Source organism: Vespula pensylvanica, chromosome 1 (assembly GCF_014466175.1).
Source record: "Vespula pensylvanica isolate Volc-1 chromosome 1, ASM1446617v1, whole genome shotgun sequence".
Lineage (NCBI taxonomy): Eukaryota > Metazoa > Arthropoda > Insecta > Hymenoptera > Vespidae > Vespula > Vespula pensylvanica.
In genome coordinates this window covers 6,620,299-6,643,551 of record NC_057685.1, presented here as the reverse complement: position 1 = coordinate 6,643,551, position 23,253 = coordinate 6,620,299, and the positions used below count along the sequence as shown (strand labels likewise).

Sequence of the window (23,253 nt, the reverse complement as noted above, 5' to 3'; positions counted from 1 at the left end):
AGAGAGAGAGAGAGAGAGAGAGAGAGAGAGAGAGAGAGAGAGAGAGGGAAATGATAGAAAAGTGAATCAGAAACGTATCCAAGAAAAAACAAGAAAAGGAAGAAACGAAAATAATCCGAGATCGATCGAACACTTATAGAAACAGAAACTGTTATCGTTAACTACATATTTGTAAACGTTAGTGCCTTAATCAAATATCCAGGTAGACGATGAAAATCAATAATACGTCGTATAATATCTTTAACAGACATACATATTTCAAGAGATTGATTAGCTTTCGAAAGATTTTTAATTAATTAATTATTATTATTATTATTATTATTAATGCTATTATTATTATTATTATTATTTTTTTATTTTTATTTTTCTTATCCTTATTATTTTATTAATATCATTTTCACAATAATTTCGTATAAAAAGAAAATAATTTCTTAAAATCGACGGATCGAGGATCGAAGTTGTAACAATGGTGTATCGAGAGATCGTTTGTAAAAAGAAAAGAAGAGAAACGAAAAGAAATAAAGAATGAATAAACGAACGAAAGAACAAATGAATGAATTAATGAATGAACGAACGAATGAATAGATGAATGAATGAATGGAAGCAAAGGGAAAGATAAAAAGTAAAATATATTTACAAGAATCATCATTATTTCTTGGATTAATTAATTTCTTGTCTCGATTTGAATAGAGACATTGACGATTTGCGCGGTTACGATAATAATCCAGATAAATAAATGTATATTAGATTCGCAGACACGAAAAGAGAAAAGAGAACAAAAAATGAAAGAAAAAAAAAAAAAAAATGCAGAACATACGATAATTAAACAGCGAATGAACGGTTACGAGTGACCGATAATATTGATAGGAGAATGTGTGTGACTTTGATCACGTCATGATCACTATTCTCGAACTCATGTTTTTTCGAGTTTGATGTTATGAAAAATAAAGAGAAAGAAAGAAAGAAAGAAGGAGATAGAGAGAGAGAGAGAGAGAGAGAGAGGGAGAGAGAGAGAGAGAGGGAGAGAGAGAGAGAGAGAGAGAGAGAGAGAGAGAGAGAGAGAGAAAGAAAGAAAGAAAAAAAGAAAAGCAACAAGGATAACAAAACAAGAGTAATGACGAATGAACAAATTTGTAAACTTTGTACCGATTCGAGGCCATCTTGATCGAAGCTTCGTACTTATACAGATACACGCATACATATATTCATATATACATATATACATATATACATATATACATATATTAATAGACTAGTCTCTAATCAATTCGTAAAACGCAATAACGAGTCACCCTTTTAGACTCTCCACTTTCGATTCTTATCGAAATTTTTTGCAAATCATTTGTATATCTATGTGTATCTAACATACACATACACACACGAATACGTAATAACTATTTTCTTTCTTTCTTTAATCTCTCGAGAATTAAATGTGTTAGAGATCTTTTAAAGGAGTAGAGAGAGGAAAGATAAAGAGAGTGGGAGAACCACCCACATTTTAATTATCTTCCTTGAAACGAATGAACAAACATACTAACAAACAAACAAACAAACAAACAAACAAACAAACAAACCAACAAACCAACAAACGAACGAACGAACGATGAACACGAATAAAATCAAATATAATATAGTAGCATTCCATAGAGAAGTAGTACGAATCGATAGTCATGGAGATCCTGTCCCCGTTGCATGCTTTCGAGTTTGCTCGTCGTTCTTAGAAAGCACCCGGCTAGTCTCGTTCACTGCTATATGATATCGTTCCTGATCGAACGAAAGACGATATCTCGTGAAAACCAGGCAGCCAAAGTATATACGTATATATATACGAACATGAAGCTGTACACATGGATAGAAAGATATACACGTATATAGGATTAAAGAGATACGATGAACACATATATACATAATCAACGGGGATTGGTTTAGTGTCCAGCCATTTAAACGAGTGCCATAAACCACAAACGTAAAATCCGCGAGGTGAGATATTCGTATTTTACATTTACGTTAAGAGAACAGATAAAGAAAGAGAAAGATAGAGAGAGAAAGAGGAAGTGTTGACGCGGAGTCGAGGTTGGGGTTTAGGTTGGGAAGGATTATAATAATTATTTGTGAGAAAGGGAGAAGATAGAGATAGAGAGAGATGAAAGAAGAAAAGAAAAACGCCTAGCGAAACTATAAAAACTCTTGTAACATATTTATTTAGCCTTTAGTAGTAATTTAGTAGTAATACATGGACGTGGACGAGTGTCCTTTTAAAGGACAGATTATAAAAGAGATAGAAGAGAGCCAGAGAATGTGTGTGTATATCCATTTATGTGTACGTTTGTGCGTGCATGTATGTGTGTGTGAGTGTGTGTGTGTGTTTGTGAGAGAAAGAGAGGGAGAGAGAGAGAGAGAGAGAGAGAGAGAGAGAGAGAGAGAAAGGGAGAATGAAAAAGACGAAAAAATGGACCAACCTCGAGGAGTCATTGCGTGAGACTGTTCGAAACGAACTTAAGATTCGTGCAACGATTAAATAAGCTGAGGTTGCCTTACGATTATTAATCGGGCCTCGTGCTATTTCGAATATGTGTATACCTAGCAGACGTCGGATCGTTGGCCGATTAAGTGACAAAGGAACGAGCGATGTATATCATTAGAACGTATTAATTGAAAAATAAAAAAAAATAAAACTTTAGGAAGACTATCGTACGATCATTAGTATTAATAATACCTGCTGTATGGATGTAAGAGAGAAGAAACTATTATATAATTTTATCTAATATTATTATTATTATTATTATTATTATTATTATTATTATTATCATCATCATCATCCAACACTATTATTATTATTATTATTATTATTATTATTATTATTATTATTATATTAATATTATATTATATTATATTAGGTTAAATAATTATATTATTATTATTATTATTATTATTATTATTAACGATTATCGCGCGAACCACATCTTATGTAGCTGTGATTTTGCTTTCGGAAAGTAAAAATTAAAAATATTTATAGCAACAAATATTGACTTCAATTTTGTAACTTGTAGCACCATTGATTTCCATGAAACAGTGATTCCCAATCTGAGATATATGAAAGAATACAACAATTTTCTTAATATCATTAGGTGTTACTATTTAGGGAAATTAATTGCAGAGTAAAATTACGCAAGTAGAAAAAGATTGGGAACCGCTGGCATAGAAAATATTCATAATCAGTATACACTGATACTATATAAGTGTAAATCTATGAAGGAAGAAGGGGAAATGATACCATACTACTTAGATTACCATAAAATGTAGTAAAACAATAATCGAAAGAAACTAAAATCCTAAAATTTTTATTTTTTAGGATGTACTTGAGGTTATTTAATTTGATCTAATTTAATAATAACTGAAACTAAATGAAAATTGAACTGACCTGTTTGTCTCTCTCTCTCTCTCTCTCTCTCTCTCTCTCTCTCTCTTTATATCTATTTATCTATCTATCTATCTATCTACCTATCTATCTATCTCACTCGCACTTTCTCGTATTCTTTACGCAGTCACCTTTGAATTTTTAATTAAGCAATCAATAGCACAAATAAATTGTAAACTTGAGAAAAATAGACCGCAATGCTAATACATTAGCTAAAATTTTGCATTGTAAGCATCGCTTAAAGAGAGAATTACTTAGAACGGCTTGTCATATTACACTGACAACTTTTTGAACGCCTGTCTTAATTATTCGGAGATATATTAAGTATGGTCTCTCAGATATAAAAGTACTTACAAATACGTTCTAAATACGATCACACACATATATCGCACGAGAGTCGAATCACGCGATAGGATTTTAAAAGTCATAAATTTGAACGAAATCTGTTAAACTTGAACTTTGTATTTATACAGGTCTTAAGGTCTAAACGATTAACGAAAAACGGTGAATGCGTTCGACCAGCAAAAAAACGATAAGTTCTCATAATTTAAACGACCTTTTTTCTTTTTTTTTTTTTTTGTGTGTCGGTAAGTACAAACATACTTGATTTTTATGCATAGTGTATTATAGACCCAAAGAATCTATAACATTAGGCATAAACTATTAATATTTTATTTATAAAGTGTATGCATATTTCGAAAGATTCATAGTCATAATTTTCAACGTAAAGATCAGAAGATAAAGGATAAAAAAAGAAAAAAAAAAACAAGGAAACAAAATCAATAACCAATATCTTTGCTTCATTAAAAAGATTAACGATTTATTTCAATTAAATAAAAATATTAATACAAATGATCCGAAAGAAGAAAAATATAATGTAATTGTTTTATCAATAAAATTCAAAATTGATTTGAAACATTAAATATTAGTCACGCTGGATCATCATCAAATATTAATAATAATTAAACACGATGTAGATATTATGAAGATTACTTGACACATCGAATGACCCTTTTCGTTTTTATCTAATTTTTTTTTTTCTTTTTTTTTTTTTTAATGATTTGGAAGTAACGAATTATATTCCAAAAGATATAAGTCAATAAGGAGGAGGAGGAGGAAAAGGAAGAGGAGGAGGAGGAAGAGGAAGAGGAGGAGGAGGACGATTAGAGCATGTGCGGAAACTTTCTAATGATTCTCCTTCTCCTTCTTCATCATCATTTGTAATTGATAAACAAAGTTTCAAGATCAAATTTGCACTATGAACTCATATCCTCTCTCTTAACATATTTATCTATTTTGGTATATTAAATATTTCTTTCGTTTCGGTTATCGAAAGATATGATAATGCATATCATAAACGTTATCCAAAAAAATAAATATCAAACGAAAGATCGAGAAATAGGCCAGCAAAGCGCATAAACTATAAATTTAAATTAAACGTATAAACTTAAATAAAAAGGAAAATGAAAACATTGTGTCGAATTTGTTTAAATAAATATTTTTAAAAGGTATTCAAATTATCTCTAGAAACGAATAAAGAAACGCGTTCGAAAAAAGAAAGAAAAGAAAAAAAGAAAGACAACACACATACAAATCGAGCATTACGATCGTTCCATAATATTTGCTTTAATTTTTACACTTGAGGACATTCATCACACGTATATGTACATGATGAATTTAAAATAAATATTTCTAAAAGATAATATACCTATGTGTCGAACGAATAAAGAAGAAAGCATGCATTCAAGAAAGAAACATAAATTGAGGACGTGATCGTTCTTCGTGATGTTCGTTTGAATTCTTCCATCTGATGAATTTATTACTTTCATCCTGAAATAAATATTTTTAAAAGATATTGTGTAGAACGATGTGTAGAACGAATAATGGAAGAAATCGTTCTCAGGAAAGCAACGTAAACCGAGTACGTAATAGTTCCATGGTATCCACTCTGATTTTCCCATACGAGGATTTCACCATACACATACACACACAGATCTATACATTTAATTCGAAATAAATATTTCTAAAAGATAATATAACTCTGTGTCGGACGAATAAATGAGAAAGTATATATTCAAGAAAGAAACACAAACCGTAGACGTGATCGTTTCATGGTGTTCCCTTTGATTTTCTCACGAAATTATTTCACCACACGTATGCACGTCCAATTTCAAATAAATATTTCTAAAAGATAAAATGAGATGCATTCAAAAAAAAAAAAAAAAAAAAAAAAATACAAATCGAGAACGTGATCGTTCCATGATGTGTCTTCTGATTAAATGTTTGTTTAAAATGTTCGATTAATTTATTATATGCAACTTGAAATAAATATTTTTAAAAGATATATAAGTACCTTGCGCTTCAAACGGATAAAGAAAAAAGTCACGAAGGAAATATAAACCGCGCACGTGATCGTCTATGGTATACGCTTTGATTGGTTCACTCGAAGGTTTTATCACGTGATACTTAAGTGATTTCCAAAAAAAGGCCCAAACTTACACACCCTCGTTTTCATAAACGAATAGTCATGAATGCACGTATTAGGACGATACTTGTTTGGGACGAAAAAAATTTCCATTGCTTCTCTCTCTCTCTCTGTTTCTTTTTCTTTCTTTCTCTCTTCTCTCTCTCTCTCCTTTGGGATTCTCCAAGCCATGTAGCACGTGACAGGAACGTGCAACAAGTCAGAAACTACGTTCTTCTCGTTCTCTATTTCTCGAAGTTTTCGTTTCGATGATTAAGTCTCGTGCGGGGTTATCGTCCTTGTAATTAATAAAACGTAGAAAAATGTATTATCCCTTTTTATCGTTATCGTTTTGTATTTATATAAAAACTCTGTAGAAAAGAATTGTTTTTCCTTAATTCGACAATTCTGATTTAACAAAATGTGAATATCAATTTTAGTTGCTAAGGTGATCGTACGATTTTTGAAATATAGATAATTTCTATAATATTTGATTTTTCTTGGAATACTTTACGGATTTATTAATTTTGTCAACGAATTTGTTCATCTTATAACGAGTTACTTTGATTCCTGACAACGTAATATGATCATTTTTACAAAACGTTTGATTATTATCATTCAGTTGTTGTTGTAATATTAGTGATTTACAAAGATGATTAGATTTTAGAAAAGAAATATGCTAGTACCTTTTTTTTATAATATTAGAATGACCTACAAAAGTTATTAGAATTTGTAATATTGTACAAATAATTCACGTGCTATTTCTTTCATTTTCTCAAGGAATTATTTGTTGTTTTTTTACAAAGTAATATCTATGAATTAAAAACAATGTAATACCCATGATCACTTGTCTGAGTCAACAGATTAATTCCATTTTGCAAAAATTGAGACACTCGACTCAACTGGTTATCATTTATCAAATAGAAAAATATATGTTTGTAGCAATTTTTCTAGGTGATTAGATATAAGGTTTTTGAAATATTATTTTAACCATTCGAGTGAATGGCAAGCGAACCGATCACACGTCTTCTCTTTAGTGATTGAAAATATATTGAAAGTAAAAGATACGAGTACGTTCGGATTTAGTCGATGCGTGATCTTTCCTGTTATTGTTTTTTATAAAGGTAATATTTTCATTATTTATACTCATAGAAATAAGTATTTACTTACTAAGATAACAACGAAATGGATGAGGCAGTACTTTTAAGTGTTTATAAACAATCAAGCAAAAAAGAACAGTATAATAGCAAAAAAGCGCGATTGCGTCTTCGCTTGGCCGATTTATCGATCGGATTTTTACAAAGATTTCTCATAAATAAAGCTCGAACATTAATAAATCGATAATATTAATAAATAATTATATAATAAACATTATAAAGATTTTATATAATTTAGAGATCTTTATTAATTTTGTCGATGAATTTTTTTACTTTCTAAATAATTACTATATTAGAAGAAATAACGTAATATCTGGGATTACTTTCACCGAGTCATTCATAATTCTTTGCTCTATCTTTTTCACAAGTACAATGTAATTTTCTCTTAATTGCGGATTGATGATAAGATCGATAAGAATGAATCTAAAATAACATAACATTATCAGTTATCACATTTACTTTGAAAATATTTAATTGAAAATAGGAAGGAAATAAAAAGAAGAAAAGAAGAAGAGCAATTAATAATTGTTCATAATTAAACGATTCATTTATTCAAATCTAATTGAGCATTAAGTATTAAGTAATGATATTTTTTATAACGTTCACTTTATTTAACGTACCGAAATGAGTTTATACGCAAAGTTAATTCGAAATCATCCAAGCGACTAGTTCCATGGCATCGAATACACTTCTTTGGGTCATGGCCATTGACGTTTAGAAACCAAAGCAGCAGTGTACTCATTTTTATAAATCCTCTTATACAGTATTTTGTTTAAAAAGAAAAGATTCTCAACAAAAGAAAACGGAATAAATTTTAATGCTATATATTTTTATTACGAGAAAATCAAATTCTCTACGAAAATTAATTCCATTAATTATTGTATTGATAATCTTATATTAATCATCTAATAATTTTATATTAAAAATCTCATATTATTGAATATATAATAATGATAGTATGATCAAAAGAATATCCTTTTTCTTATGTGTGTGTGTGTGTGTGTGTAAGAAAAAGGATATATATGTATATATTTATATACATAATTATATTACTAATTAAGAATATTATTAAATATCATGTAGATTATACGATTATAGATTGAATATATAATTAATTTATATTATAAATTATATAATCACATTGTAATAATATCATTAATACAATAATTAATTATTCTTCAATATAGAATAACTTATTATACTTCTCGTATTTAACGTAAAAATACATTTTCCAAAAATCAATTTTGTAATTACATCATATCCATATATTAACTATATATCATCAAAATTCTCTCTAATGCGAGATCTTTATTTTTATTTATCTGAATTATCGGAAATCCGATGAAAATGGATAAAAATTCAGATAAGTAAATGGTGGTAAATAGTCCGTGACAAGGTCCGATAATTCGTATTGAACGTTATGTAATGATACATTGATCTCTGACGTAACAAATACATATACACGAAGAAAAATAAGAAGATGAGTAAGAATAGAAAGAGGTCGTAAAGGAGAAGGTAGAAAAGAGAGAGGGATGGAAAGAGAGGAAAGAACAAGTAGATAGAAAAAAGTTCAAACCACGAGACCGCACGTGGTTTCTAGGATGCGTCTCCTCTTCGTCCTCTTCGTCTTCTTTGTATCCTCATCTTTGTCGTGTTCTACACCGTGCCCCTTTCTCCAGTCTCTCTCTCTCTCTCTCTCTCTCTCTCTCTCTCTCTCTCTCTCTCTCTCTCTCTCTCTCTCTCTCTCTCTCTCTCTCTCTCTCTTTCCCCACTTCGAATGATCAGTTTCATGCGGAGGAAGCGTGATACCACGAAAACGAGAAATCAAAAGGCCTTCGCACCGTCCCCTTTTTTATCTTCTACTCGTGCGCTATTTCGTTCCTTTTCCATTTATCTTTATTTGTTTTTTTTTTTTTTTTTTTTTATTAATTTCAATATTTATTATTATTATAATTATTAATATTATTATACTTTTATTATTATTTCTTTTTCCTTTCTTTTTTACTTCTTCTTTTATTTACGTTTTATTTATTTTGTATTCCCCTCTCCCCTCCCTTTTTTCACGCCGTATCACAATTTTCGTTCCGTCGTCGTTTTTCGTTCGTTCATTCGTTTGCTATTTTTTATTCCGTTTTTTATTCTTTTTTTTTTTCCCTTTCTCTTTTTTCGTTCTTTCTTTTTTCTCTCTTCATTTTTTAGCGAATACGATGATTTTTTTTAAACGTTACGTTTGGATCGTCCGACCGAACGAAGATCATGTGATCGGTCATGTTCAAAAAAAAAAAATTCGATTTCATAGTCGAGAGATTTCTGTTGTCGAATGAAACATTTTAAACGATTTATAATACTTATATATATTGATAGAATTTCTTTTATTTCTAGGAAACTTATTAAATTTCTCTATATAGCGTGTTCAGATTTCGTTTACGTTATAATGTCGATAATAAATTGTCTTTGAACATTGAACTCGACATTTCTGTGTGTCTGCGATATGCGAAGGATATGCGACTATAATTAACGTTTCTCGCTTCCGTACGATAGAATATAATATGCGTGTGTACGTGATTCTGTATAAATTATATTGTCTTTTCATTACATATCTATTATTTATGTGTGCAATGGATATTCTTTCTCTAGAAACGTAAAAAACATGTTTAAGGAGGTCGGCATGTGAGAAAAACACATTCGAACGTACACATGTTATTTATAACACGTCGAATCTTCATTTCTTTTTCTATCCTTACATATACACACACATGCGTTCGCGTACGCACGTACGCATACACAACACGAATGCACGTAGGCATACTTGTAGTGTAGGAAAAAGAGAGAAAATAATTTAACGAACTCAAGCAGATTTAAAATGGAATTGTACGTATGAACTTTCGATTCTCGACTACGTATATAAGATTTTTTTATATGTGTCAATAATTATGAAAGTGGAAATTTTATATATATATATATATACATCTTAAAATGATCAATAAATCCAATTTTTTTTTCCACTTTGATCACTTAATTATATACGTTGTAATATATATAATATATATATATAATATTAAATATATATATATATTATAATATATATATGTATATATATATATATATATACGTCAGAAATATACTATAAATAATATACTAGAAATATACTGGAAATAAATCATCAAATTTTAAGAACGTATTCTACTCACTGTAAGAGGAAAAATTATACAAACACGAGTTTTTTCCAAGTTATAAACATTTTTTATTTATAACAGCCTTTAAAAAGAAATTCGACATTGTTAAATATCATAGAAACAGCTGGAAACGTTAATTTCTGCGATTATGAGCAATTTTTAATTTATTAACTTTCTGCGTTAATGCGTATTTTGTATCAACCTCGTATAATTTATTGATGTCCTCATGATGTAAATATAAACATATGTCTGTAATACAGCATTTATAGACCTATGTTAATATTACTTTTTTAATCTATACAATCAATGGAATATACTCTTAAAGTTTGATGATTTATTTCTGAAATATTCTATATATTATATATATATGTATATATAATTAATATATAATATACAATATTTATTATATATATATTATTTATATAATTAATTATGTTATTTTTTCGTGTAAATAAAATATTATAGATTACATATATATATATATATACATATATATATACATATATAATCATACAAACGGTCTAAATCTTATAAATATTATATATATCTAGATATATATAATATATAATATATATATATAAATATATATATATATATATATTATATATATCTATTCCTAGATATATATATATATATATGTATATCTTAAACCACTTGTATAATCATTATATGACATGGAATATTTTGTTTGCTTGAATAATATTTACATCCAAAGGTCGCAATCGATCGGAAAATCTGTTTTATGTTTGGAATATATCTATAGGAATACGTATACCTACATGACGTCATTTAAACCACAATGGGAATACTTACTAATTATAAGCTAGAATAATATAAAAGATGTTAAAACCTGAATATTTATTGAAACAATTCAAGTAATTTTATCGGTCTAATAAGTATAATACATCTTACTATTATCTTCGTACTTTGTCAAATGCAAGTGTTCGTATTAACGTCGCTTATTTTTAAGACGTGCATACAATTTTGAATTTTCTTTTCACCCATAATTCGATAACGTAGCTTATTCTTATAATTATTTAATCATCGATCTCTTTTACAATTTCCCCAAAAAAAAAAAAAAAAAAAAAAAAACAAGAAAATTACAAAATAACGTTGAATCGATCTAAAGTCGACGATTAAATCACATAACCCTATTTTAAAATCGGTCGACACGTAAAATCATAAGAGATAGAAAGAAAAATTAGGAAAGAAAAATAATAGAGTAGAAATTAGAACGATTCCAGAAGAGTACAATATGCATACGTGACCAATGGCTCGTACTGTTAGATTTTTCTTTCGAGTCGAGGCCCTTTGAGTCGAGTTAACCATTATCCCTGAACGATCACGGACGAAGAAGAGTTTTTGATCGATTCGTTCGAGCCGTCGACGTATCGACCAATCAGCGCTCTCCTTTCCTTCTCCTTTCTCCGTCACTCTTTCTCGACCAATAAGAACAACGTATTTCCGACGCTTGATGTCGCTCGCGTCGTTTCTACTCGTCTTTAACCATTTCTCTCTTATTCCTCGACAGCAGTAGCATGCATGCGTCGCGTTCGGTTTACGGCAGTCGTTGTTTATATTTAATTGTGACTGTTACCGGTAGTGTGCCTTCCATTTAAAGTTTACCGGCCAATCGAAGAAACAACGTAATATTCCTACGAAGAAGAATAAATATTAAATCGAAATTTGTCATTATTTCTCATAGAATATGGCAATAATATTTCGACAATTTTCAATAATATTCAATCTTTATAAGAAGTATAAGTAGACTAAAAAACTACGAAAAGAAAAGAAGACTACGAAAAGGTAAATATATATATGTATATATATATATATATAAAACTAAGTAACACACAACACACACACACACACACACACATACACACACACAAAGAAAGAGAGGAGAAAAAGATAAAACGTTTTATGGCGAATCACATTTGCAGGAATGTTGTACCTCAAAGTACATGTTTCTACTTAGTAATTAGAGAAAGAAAGAGAGAGAGAAAAGATAGAACATTTTATGGAGAATTATTATTTGTAAGAACGATCTACTGCAAAGTACATGGTTCTGTATAGTAATCAGAGAGAGAGAGAGAGAGAGAGAGAGAGAGAGAGAGAGAGAGAGAGAGAGAGATAGAGAGAGTGAAAAATAGGTAGAAGAGAAACAGAAAATTCATAGATAGATAGAAGTTTCCAGCGTCTAGTTAAGGAATACACACACAAATGTGTGTATATATATATATATGCATATATATATATGCACTCACACAAACACACAGACACACACACACACACACACACACACACACACACACACACACACACATATTCTTAATGCATATTCTTCCCCGTGCTTCGTGATTTTTCATCGTATCAATTGACTCTTAACATCGTCACGTCTAATCTTCCACCCTAACTCGAAGTTTCGACATCAACATCATCGAGTCTAATTGTATCGCGCGAAACGACGCTTAAACACAACGTTCTCGTTCGAACGGGGTCGATCGAAACGGTATTCACCGTGTCTACAGTGCCGTATTATCGTATTTCTGGTACCCTCGAAATTTTGTTTCTTTTTTTCTTTCTCATTTTTCAATCGGGAGAAACAGAGTCAGATGTATTAGAATATTCGTTCGGGTATCTCTCGTGGGATATTACATAATACAGAAAACGTAAATAGGGATTCGAAATTATTTTCTTTTCTTACATATTCTCTTCAATCTTTTTATTTTCCTTGTAAAAAAACAACAATGATAAAAAGAGTAATGACGTTTCATTTTTTCAATAACACTTCTCTTTCTTTCTTTCTCTCTCTCTCTCTCTTTCTCGTTTTTTTTTTTTTTTCCAAGTTATCTTAGCCAAAATGTAAAATCGTGTATAGGTTCGATTTGAATTTCCCGCCTCCCGTCCATCACGTTTATCGCGAGAGATAAAGAGAGAAATAAAAAAAACGTTGATACAAATGCTATATAACGAGTGACCTGGTTCGTCTATCGTTTCTATATATATATATATATTATAAGTATAAATCGTACGTTAATATGTTTTCATTTTGGTCATAGTCTTCTTCGTATGAGGAGAAGGGGCATTATTTAAAGGGTATCATCGCATGTAATTACGTATTCGCGGTAGAGTTAAAAAGCGCATGCTATTGCGACGTAGCTATGAGTCAGTAACTGTTAGCGGTCGTACAAGTATAAAGAAATACGGTGCTCATTTCACTGGTTTTTCCGTTTTTGATCTCTTACTTCTCGGTAATAATAATCTTGTTTCTTCTTCCTTAGATCGTTGTACTTCGTTCGTTTGAAAACACTTCAACATGTTTCATCGTCTTATTTCTTTTATATAAATATATATATATATATTCTTTTTTTATTTTTGTTTATTTTTCTCTTAGCCACTATCTCCAATAAATTTTTATTTGATTTGATTATATATTTTTATTTCTCTATATTAATCTCTCCTTTCTTTTTCTCGAAATTTCAAAATGATCGACAGACGGAGAAGTTTTCTGCATCATGATCGATTAATCTCGGGGTCAACGATAGGCTATCGAAGTATTCTTTTCTTTTTTCCTCTGTTTTCTTACTCTCTCTTTCTTTCTTTTTTTCTTTCCCCCTCTCTCTCTCTTTCTCTCTCTCTCTCTCTCTCTCTCTCTCTCTCTCTCTCTCTCTCTCTCTGTCTTATTTTTTTCTTTCTGTTTTACTGATCGTATGAAACTCGAAGTCAGTGTTCGTTGATTTATACATCGGTAAAAATCGTCCGAGAGATCATCGAGGTTAAACAAGTCTTTTCTCAAACAAGAACTTTTGATTTATTTCAAACTTTTTAATGAAATTGTTTCTACATTGATTTCTTTTTTTTTATTTCTTTATTTTTCTTTTTCTTTTTTTTTTTTCTTTTTACATTTTATTTTTCCCCTTCTCTTTGAAAAACATTATTCTGACTATCGCAAATCAAAACGAATATTATTTATCGTTGTTACAGAAGAGGAAGATATCGTTGATAGATCATCTGCTATCGGTTTTAAGAAGCAGTGCGTGTGCGTGCGTGTATTCAGTGTTAAAAAGATCTTGACAAGAGTCGAAGGAGGACTCAGAGTTCAGATCAGATTCCAAGAAGCAAAAAGAAGAGAGGAACAAGAAAAAAAAAACAAGTTAGAAAAATAAATTCCCTTGATCTTTGCCCGTATACGTAAAACAAGAATGTCGAACGTTTCGGGAATCTCCAAGGAGGAGACTATCATAAAAGGGAAACCAACCCTCGTACGACGAGTTTCCAACATGTTCAAAGGTAAGAAGAACAAACGAAACGAAACGAAAAAGAGAAATAAAGTAAAATAAAATAAGATAAAACAAAATCAAATCAAATCAAATTAAATCAAACGATTTATGGATCGTTCACGAAATACACTTGTTTTGCAAAGTCGAATTAATATTTATCAAAGCAGAGTTATCACGAAAAATTGAAATGCTAACGTTTGTGAAGCATGGTGTAACCGATCACCGTTTTACTCGTTAATCTTTTTCAATATATTTATTTTTCGTAGTCGGTGATTTCTTTTTTATTTTTTTTTTATTTTTTCTTTTTCCTTTTATTTTTCTTTGCCTTCATCGGTTTTTCTCATATTTCTTTATTCTTCTAATTTCCTTTCCTTTGGATTCATTAATTTCTTTTTTCCTTCGTACTCTCTGTTGCAGATGGAAATTACAGTAGGCCACCGTTACTCTTTAGACACGCTTCGATGCAGAAACTCCGCCATTGCTGCCAGAATCTGAATCTCTTTCCATATCTACTTTATTCTTACGATAACTCCAAGTCCCATCCGGTTGCTAAGAAGGTGAACGTTTGTATCAGCGAATTGTTACGAAGCATTGCCGAAAGATTTTTCTATATTTACAAGTATCTACGGTGTACATCGTTATACAGCGATGGTAACAAAAACAATAACAATAACAACAACAACAAGAACATCATCGATCCTAAGAAAATTTCGATCGAATTGAAGAAAGAAAGAAACGAAGAAGCTGACCTTGTCGACGACGAAGAAAGAAAGCCAATAACTAAATTCCAAAAACAGGAACGCCAACGGCAAAAGCAAATTCCGTTCTTCCTAATTCTCGCAGTTTATCTTGTACCGTTGATATTAGCCTTTGAAATGATAGTAGTTTGTTCTTTATTGATATTTGACAAGTACACGCCGGGTTTCGTCTTCCTCGTAAGCGCCGTTATGTTCTTAGCTTGCATCGCCTTTAGAATTTTCTTTTACGAATGTAAAGCTGAGAAATCTCCATGCAATGGAGTTAATAATAGATACTCTAGGGTCACAAAAAAAACGAAGGTTCAGTGATCCATTTTTGATGATAAGAGGATCCATATCTCGATATCATCATCATTGTCGTCGTCGTCGTCGTCGTCGTCGTCGTCGTCATCGTCATTGTCGTTATTATCATTATCATCATTTTTATCATTTTTATCATCATCATGTAAGGCTAAAACCTTCGTCAGACAAAGAAACAGTTGAAATACATCAACGATGAGAGACTCTCGAAGGTCTTGGCCATTTTTGGCTAAAACGAAGCTTCAACGGTCGATTGCGGTACAGAGAAAGAAAGAGAAACACGCATAAAATAGATAGATAAATAGATAGGTAGATAGATAAGTAGATATAAATAGATAAACAATATAAGCCGTTGCTCTCTACGAGAGAATAAGTGAGCTTCTTACACTCGTATCGAAATGTTCCTCACTAACTTTCACTGACACGTACTTCCGCATTTCGCCCGTTCTTCTTTTCCTCTTTTTTTTTTTTTTTTTTCTTTTTTGTATTCTTCCTTTATGTAAATACATGTGTATACATAATTTTAATAATTTTTTTTTCTATAGTTATTGTCTCTTTTTAAAATCGTAGGGCGCGTACAAAATACGGAAAGGATATCCATTTTTTCTCTTTTTTTCTTTTTCCTCTTCTTATATTTTAGATGATATAGCTCTGCTACACGTACAACCGTTGTGCATCGTTAGAGGATAGGTCGTTGTTATACATTTATTATATATATATATAATATACATATATATATATATATATTATTTGTATATATAATATGTATATATATATATATATAATTATATATATAATATAATATGTATATATGTATGTATATATATTTATACAATGTAATTGTGACTTCGTTAGATTAAAATTCAACGACGGAATTTTTGATGAATTTAAACAAATCGTCGCGTAATATATTGCCGATTGATTTTTTTTTATTTTAATTTTTGTGAAGCCATACATATAACCTTGCCCTATCCCTTAGTGTTACAAAACATTCGTTCATCTTTATTATTACATTGATTACGATCTATTTAATCCTCTATGCAGCATAAGACTGACAATTGTTTTAAAATATAATGTTTATGTAAATATTTGCGTGAAATTGGAGGAAAGAAAAATATGGTAATGTTTGAGAAAAGGTAAAATAAGATAGATTTATATCCTAAGGAATTACTGAATCATGTTCTTTAAATAGAATTTATTTGGTATATATATATATATAAGGATCCACAGAAAGTTTTGAGCATGCAAGACCAGAGAAGATTGACTATGGAACTGTGATGGATGCGATTGTACGATTATATTTGATTGGCGCTCGTAGTAGCATTTAATTAAATATAATAAAAATAGATTTTATTATATATATATGTATATATATATATATATATTACATATATATATATATAGATATGTGGATGTCTACATATACATATGTGTATGTATATATATGTATATATATATATATGTATACATTCACACACATATAGGCGTATACAATAAACTTCTTTTTAAATATACCATTTTCTGTTATCGCAGTTTTCATTGCTAAGTTAAAAGTTAAAAAAAAAAAAAGAAAAAAGAAAAGAAAAGAAAGAAAGAAAAGAAGGAAGAAAAAAAATAAAGAAAAAGATAGTAAATGAATTCATGAAAAATACTGCGGGGTTTACCTTTTATCGCCTATCTTTGTTTTTTCTATGTCATTGAAATAGTAGTTATCTATGTACGGTAAAAATAGTAATAGTAAGCAACGTAAAAGTAAGTAGAAGTAAACAGAAATAGAAAAAAATATTGGATATTGCATTTTGTCCGCTACCACTCGTATAATAATTTCCAAGATCAGCAGCATATATTATCACATGGGCAACATAATTCTGCTCGTGTACGCTATGGAAAAGATGGGCCGATGGACCTATTAACGACATAAACGTTCGCAATAATAAAGTGAATTAATAAGCGGATATCATAAGGAAATTATTGGAATTTAATACCTATAGCATAAATAGCTACATCTCCTCCTCCGTGATAAGCTTCGTCGGATACTATAGTAGCTTGTTGACTATAATTAAACTCTGTAGTGTTTTGAGTAGAAGGATCGATTCTTGTTAAAAGATTAGTCTTGTTTGATATCGTGTAAGCTGCATTATTTGGACCACCAGTGCTGTAAGTTAAGGTCGTGTAAGGTATCCCGTCGTATTTGGATTTTTGTGCAATACCTGTGATCCACAAAAATTAATTGTTTTTATTCGTAAAAAAGAAAAAAAGATTATATTATTAAGGAAGAATGAATGTTCCTATTTTGTACCCAGAATCGATGAACCACGATCGCTATAACCATTAAAGTTCATAGAATGAGTATGATCACTAGTTACTATAACCAAAGTATCTTTAGTATCAATCATGTTAATAGTAGCGTTAATGGCGTCCGAAAAACGAACGGTTTCTCGTAAAGCTTGAGCGGCATGTCCACGATGATGAGCGAAATCGATCAATCCACCTTCGACCTGTATAATTATCGAAAATTATTCTTTATACATCGTTGATCAGAATTTCAACCGTACCATCAAAAGATAACCATTAGTCGATTTCTGAAGGATCTTCAAAGCAGTTACGGTCATTTCTTCCAAACTTGGTTGTCCTTCTGGACCTTTCTCTCTCTCCCAATCCATTTGAATATGACCATTAGCGAATACACCAAGCAAATAATCGACCTTATTTGTATCTACCTTGTACAATTGTTCATTATTTTCGACCACTTCGTAGGAAAGATCTCTCCTTCGTTTATCCTTTGCCCAATCCCTTATTAAATCTCGACCGTCAGTACTGTAACAAGCCCACGTATCGATTGGATCGTATTTACCAGGCTTTACGTTTGACTTTAAGGTCTGTCTACCGCCACCCATTATTACCTGTACCAACGAACAAATCCTTACTTATTATTTACAAGTTTCTTTTTTTCTTTCTTTTTAAACGGACGCGACATGTTTGATCTACCTTGATGTTCCTACCAGGTTCATCCTCTATAAGCTGTCTCGCAATATCTTTGCAAGCAGTTATATTTTTTGGTATCTTTGCTTCGCATTCCCATCGTCGATCAGAACAATGGGCATATAACGGTGCTGGGGTTGCATGAGTCACTCTAGTAGTCGTTACAAATCCTATGAGGATTATATAGATAAGATACGTTTAATAAAGAGTAAGATTTTATATTTGATATAACATTAAGATACCAATTTGCAAATTACTAATAAAAATCGCTTGTCTGTTTGCAAAGTTTTATCGACCAACCTGTAGCCTTGCCCGAAGCTTGTGCCAAAGAGATTATAGAATCAACGTGATAACTTTCATTTAAGCTGGCCTCGCAATCTCCTAATTCGACGTTCACATCGACGCCAACAACTTTGTAATTAGTTTTAACTCCCCCGAATAATGCGGTTGCCGTGGATGCTGAATCCGGTACTTGTTTGTTCGTATTGTACGTCTACGTTTTTCATTGCGTTTTTTTTTTTTTTTTCATTTGTTTTGAAACGAAGAATAATAAAGAATAAATCTTATCGTTTTAATTAAATATATCTAAAGGTTTCATGTACTATAGATAAAACGATTTAAAATTAACACGTTATGTACATATATACCTTCAGCAAACCAACATGCGGAAATCTTTCCCAAGTGAGATGACTTGTTTCACCACCTCTATAAATTCTACTGGCTGTTATCGTGTCGGGGCTCATACCATCACCGACAAAGATTATTACATTTTTCGCTTTACCTGTATTCCATTTATACGAAAGAGACTTTTTCAAATCTTCCATCGCTATTCTACGCCAATGATGACGGTCTGTAAGTCGAGAAAAGGATGACAAAAAAATATAGTTATATGGAAATACGTTAAAAGATTAAATAAAAAAATGTCTTGTTTAAAAGTCTACCACATATCGGTGGTTACCAACGAATAAGAAGAACGAGTAAATTTGAAAAACGATAGTTAAAACTATAACCGCAGGATGGCTGGATATATAATCTATATTATCGTGCGAGTATTCGCGATGTATTAATATGTAATTTAAGCGCCACGTCACATAGTGCGCATGAGTAGAAAGTAAAAAAAAAAAAAAAATTAGAAAATATCTTTTAACAAAGTGGAGAACCAGTTGGAAGATCATGCTGGTTTGAAAGATACCTTCTATAACCGTCGCGGTTATCGTACTGGAAAGTAGAATAATGGTGAACAGCAGTAACGTCTGCATTTTTAATTTCCTTCGTATCTCGTACTACTTTAAATCTTACTGTTAAAATCCATCCGTTCCAAACGAACGAACTGACGCAACTGCCATGCTTCTAAAACGATCGACGCACATTCTATCGAGATAAAATTTTATTAGAAGAGAAAACAAAAAAGTAGAAGGGAATTTAGGTCGGTAAGATCTTTTATTATTCTCTTTTTCGTTCGGTTTGAAACGAAAAATAATAAAAAAGAAATCTTATCCTTTTTAATGAAACATATCAAAAGTCTTTATGTATTTTAGATAAAACAATTTAAAATTAGCACCGTTATGTAAGTGTATATCTTCGACAAATCGACATGTAGAAATCTTTTCCAGATGAGATAATTCGTTGCAGTATCTCGATATCCATGTCATTACCGACAAAGATTATTGCATTTTTTACTTTACCTACGAGAGGTAATTTTTAGATCGGTAATGCAGATCTCGGTTTTACCGATGAATGGTAAAAAATAATGCTCGAATGATACGTAATTTGTGAAACGAAAGAGGAGATTGAACGGACATGCATCGTATAACGTTTTATTTGATTTTTCTCTTCGATACTCCATTATTCATACATACAAGATCGTAACACGTCGCTTAACACGTTGTGTAATAGTCGATACATATATATATATATATATATATATATATACACACACATATATAAATATATGTATATATTTATAGATATATGTATATATAACCTCTATCGCGCGGCTTCTTTTCTTCATCATCTTCGCTTTCTTGTTCCATTAGTCGTTAAACAAAACTACTAAAAATAGACTCGATAAAATCAACCGTCCAAGCTCTTCGTCCTTTTTATCGAGCGCGAGTCCTCGAAGACCAAAACGTACGGTTGCTTATCCTACATTTTGAAAAAGAAGGATCTCGCCTCTAAGATATTTCTATGAAGCGCGCAGTAGAAAAACCAAAAATGCTACTCGTTTTCTAACCCTTTTTTTTTAGCGCTTATAAGACTACGATATATAAATGTTCTGTGTCTCTTTCTTTCTGTCTTTCTCTTTTTTTCTCTCTCTATCTCTCTCTTTCCTTCTCTTTCTCTTTTATCTTTCTTTCTCATAGTTTATTTATATTGGTATTATCGTTATCGTCATCATTATCATAATCATTATCGTCATCATCATTATCATCGTTATGACTAATCATTATTTTATTAATAACGTTATTTATTATTATTATTATTATTATTATTATTCCTCTTATTATTATTATTATTATTATTATTATTATTATTATTATTATTATTATTATTATTATTATTATAATTATTATTATTAGTATTATGTCGCGCTTCGAACGTAACGACGTTCCTTTTTTTATTTTTTTAATTATTTTATTCTTTTTTTCGGATCAACCGTCGATCGAGAAGAAGCATCGAGAACGTCGGACCTCTTGTGTACGATTTATATATTATAATATACGTATTTCTTTTTCTTTCTCTAACTAACGTCACATCGTTCCTATTTTAACTTCGATAACGCTAAGAATTGGAAATTTGTTAGAAATGTTTTTCTTGTTTTATTTTTCTGTTTTCTTTTTTTGCTCCTCTCCCCTTTCTTTTTGAAATTACTTTTGATTTGCTTACGACGCGCTTCCTTTCAATTTTCATTTCTTTTCCTTCGTCTTTCCTTTCCTTTGTGAACTTTTTCTTATTTTATTTTATTTTCCTTCTTCTTTTTCTTTTTCGTCTTCTCCTTCTTCTTCTTCTTCTTCTTCTCCACGTAGAAAAACGAGGCATAAATTTTTACGAGACTCATGTTTCTAATAGTATTTCGAATCGTCAGTAGAAAATAGCATGTATGCACTGTCTCTATCTCTCTTTCTCTCTTTCTCTCTTCTCTCTTCTCTCTCTGTTTCTCTTTCTCTCTCATTCTTTCTACTTTCTACAACAGAAGGCAACTAACCCGTCGTTACTTCAACGCATCATATACATTTTACATATACTTGTACATATACAATATACATATATGTACACGTATACGTATCTATTATGTCAGATTCTATAAAAAAATAAACTCGTCGGTGCTTCGAGAGTCGATCGATCGAAATTCGGATTAACTTTTCTCTTTTTTTTCTTTTTGAAATTCACCAAACGAATAAGTACATTTCATTTTAGAATTTTGTTGATTCGCTTTAAAATTCTTTCTCTTCGTCTTTCTATATGAGAGTAATAAATCATTTAATATCGTATCTAAATGTTGAGATCGACTTGCGAAGCTTCCTATAATTTTGTTGAAAGTCGTTACGCGAGTGTGTATTACGTTATTTATTTATTTATTTATTTATTAGTTTCTTCTTCTTCTTTTTTTCTTCTTCCTCCTCTTCTTTCGTATGTGTGTGTGTGTGTGTGTGTTTGTATATCCGTGTGTTTTTTTTTTAAAACAAAAAAATCACTATATACGTATTCTTTTTCGCTTTACGGTCGAGCGGGACTAGTAATATTAATATAAACTGTCTACAAATCTCTCTTATTATACGATTAAATTACAACGAACTCGTTTTATTGAGATGTCCTTTAGAAAGATGTGATATTACACGCGAAATCTACGTACGAAATGATCGTCTCACTCTATTTCTTTCTCTTTCTTTTTCCTTTCCTTTTTTTTTTCTTTCTTTCTTTCTTTTTTAATCATTATTTTCTTTTCTTTTGCTTAGATCGTGTACATACATAAATTTATATTATTGCCAACAGTCGTTCTTTTCTCTCTATATATATAATCTTTCGTATTTAATCATTCCATTTGTTCTTTTCACGCTTAGGATATTTTGCATGAATCTATACACAGAATATACATCTTCTCGTTCTTTCTCACTCTCTCTCTCTCTCTCTCTCTCTCTCTTTTACATTATTCTTCCTGTTATCCTATCTCTATAAAACACAATATTATTTTATATTCTCTACGTTCCATTCGTCGACACGATCCTACAGATGTAGTAGATATTTCCGACTGGTGTGACGTAGAATCGAACCCCTATCGATTCTCCCGCCACGAAGGTCGCCGCCACCTGGCGGAGGCCATCGAAAACACACGTTGCCGCGAATATTTGAAATGACGCGAACGCTCGCTATGGAATCAGTACGATAAAAATTCAGATTGAAATTTCTTCGCGATTTTTTCTTTCTCTTCTTTTCTTTTTTATCTCTCTTTCTTTTTCTTTTCTTTTTTAACGACATGCTTTTTAACCGTACGATAAAAATTATTATAAAATAGGAGCATGTATCGTTAATTAAAATTTCAATTGCAATTACGTTTCATTTTTTCTTTTTTTTTTTTTTTTTATATATAGATATCTACATACTTACGTGTTAGAAAAAAAAAAAAATGATAATTATCAAACTACTTATATTAGAATGATCAGTTAGAATTTTCGTTTTATCATGTAACGTACTGATTCCAAATGCGATTGCGTATC

The 23,253-nt window shown here is 30.7% G+C and overlaps 2 protein-coding genes across 6 annotated transcripts; one reads left to right on the top strand and one right to left on the bottom strand.

The window, feature by feature from the left end:
• Positions 1-6,965: 6,965 nt before the first annotated feature.
• Positions 6,966-17,511, top strand: LOC122638118. Of its 4 annotated transcripts, none has more exons than XM_043830846.1 (3): positions 6,966-7,006; positions 14,203-14,508; positions 14,916-17,511. In XM_043830846.1, the coding sequence occupies exons 2-3, from the start codon at positions 14,421-14,423 to the stop codon at positions 15,563-15,565; spliced, it is 738 nt and encodes a 245-aa protein (XP_043686781.1). In that variant the 5' UTR covers positions 6,966-7,006; positions 14,203-14,420; the 3' UTR covers positions 15,566-17,511. The 4 variants fall into 4 exon arrangements, with proteins under 4 accessions (XP_043686781.1, XP_043686754.1, XP_043686770.1 ...); XM_043830819.1 differs by lacking the exon at positions 6,966-7,006 and adding an exon at positions 11,728-12,021; XM_043830835.1 differs by lacking the exon at positions 6,966-7,006 and adding an exon at positions 13,337-13,469.
• LOC122638051 (alkaline phosphatase-like) lies at positions 17,266-19,888 on the bottom strand. 2 transcript variants are annotated; one of them, XM_043830674.1, is made up of 8 exons: positions 19,731-19,888; positions 19,186-19,388; positions 18,839-19,031; positions 18,545-18,708; positions 18,112-18,459; positions 17,856-18,054; positions 17,542-17,766; positions 17,266-17,462 (listed from the first exon to the last, which is right to left on the bottom strand). In XM_043830674.1, the coding sequence occupies exons 1-8, from the start codon at positions 19,795-19,797 to the stop codon at positions 17,266-17,268; spliced, it is 1,596 nt and encodes a 531-aa protein (XP_043686609.1). In that variant the 5' UTR covers positions 19,798-19,888. The 2 variants fall into 2 exon arrangements, with proteins under 2 accessions (XP_043686609.1, XP_043686618.1); XM_043830683.1 differs by having other exon boundaries at positions 17,330-17,766.
• Between the last annotated feature and the right edge of the window lie 3,365 nt (positions 19,889-23,253).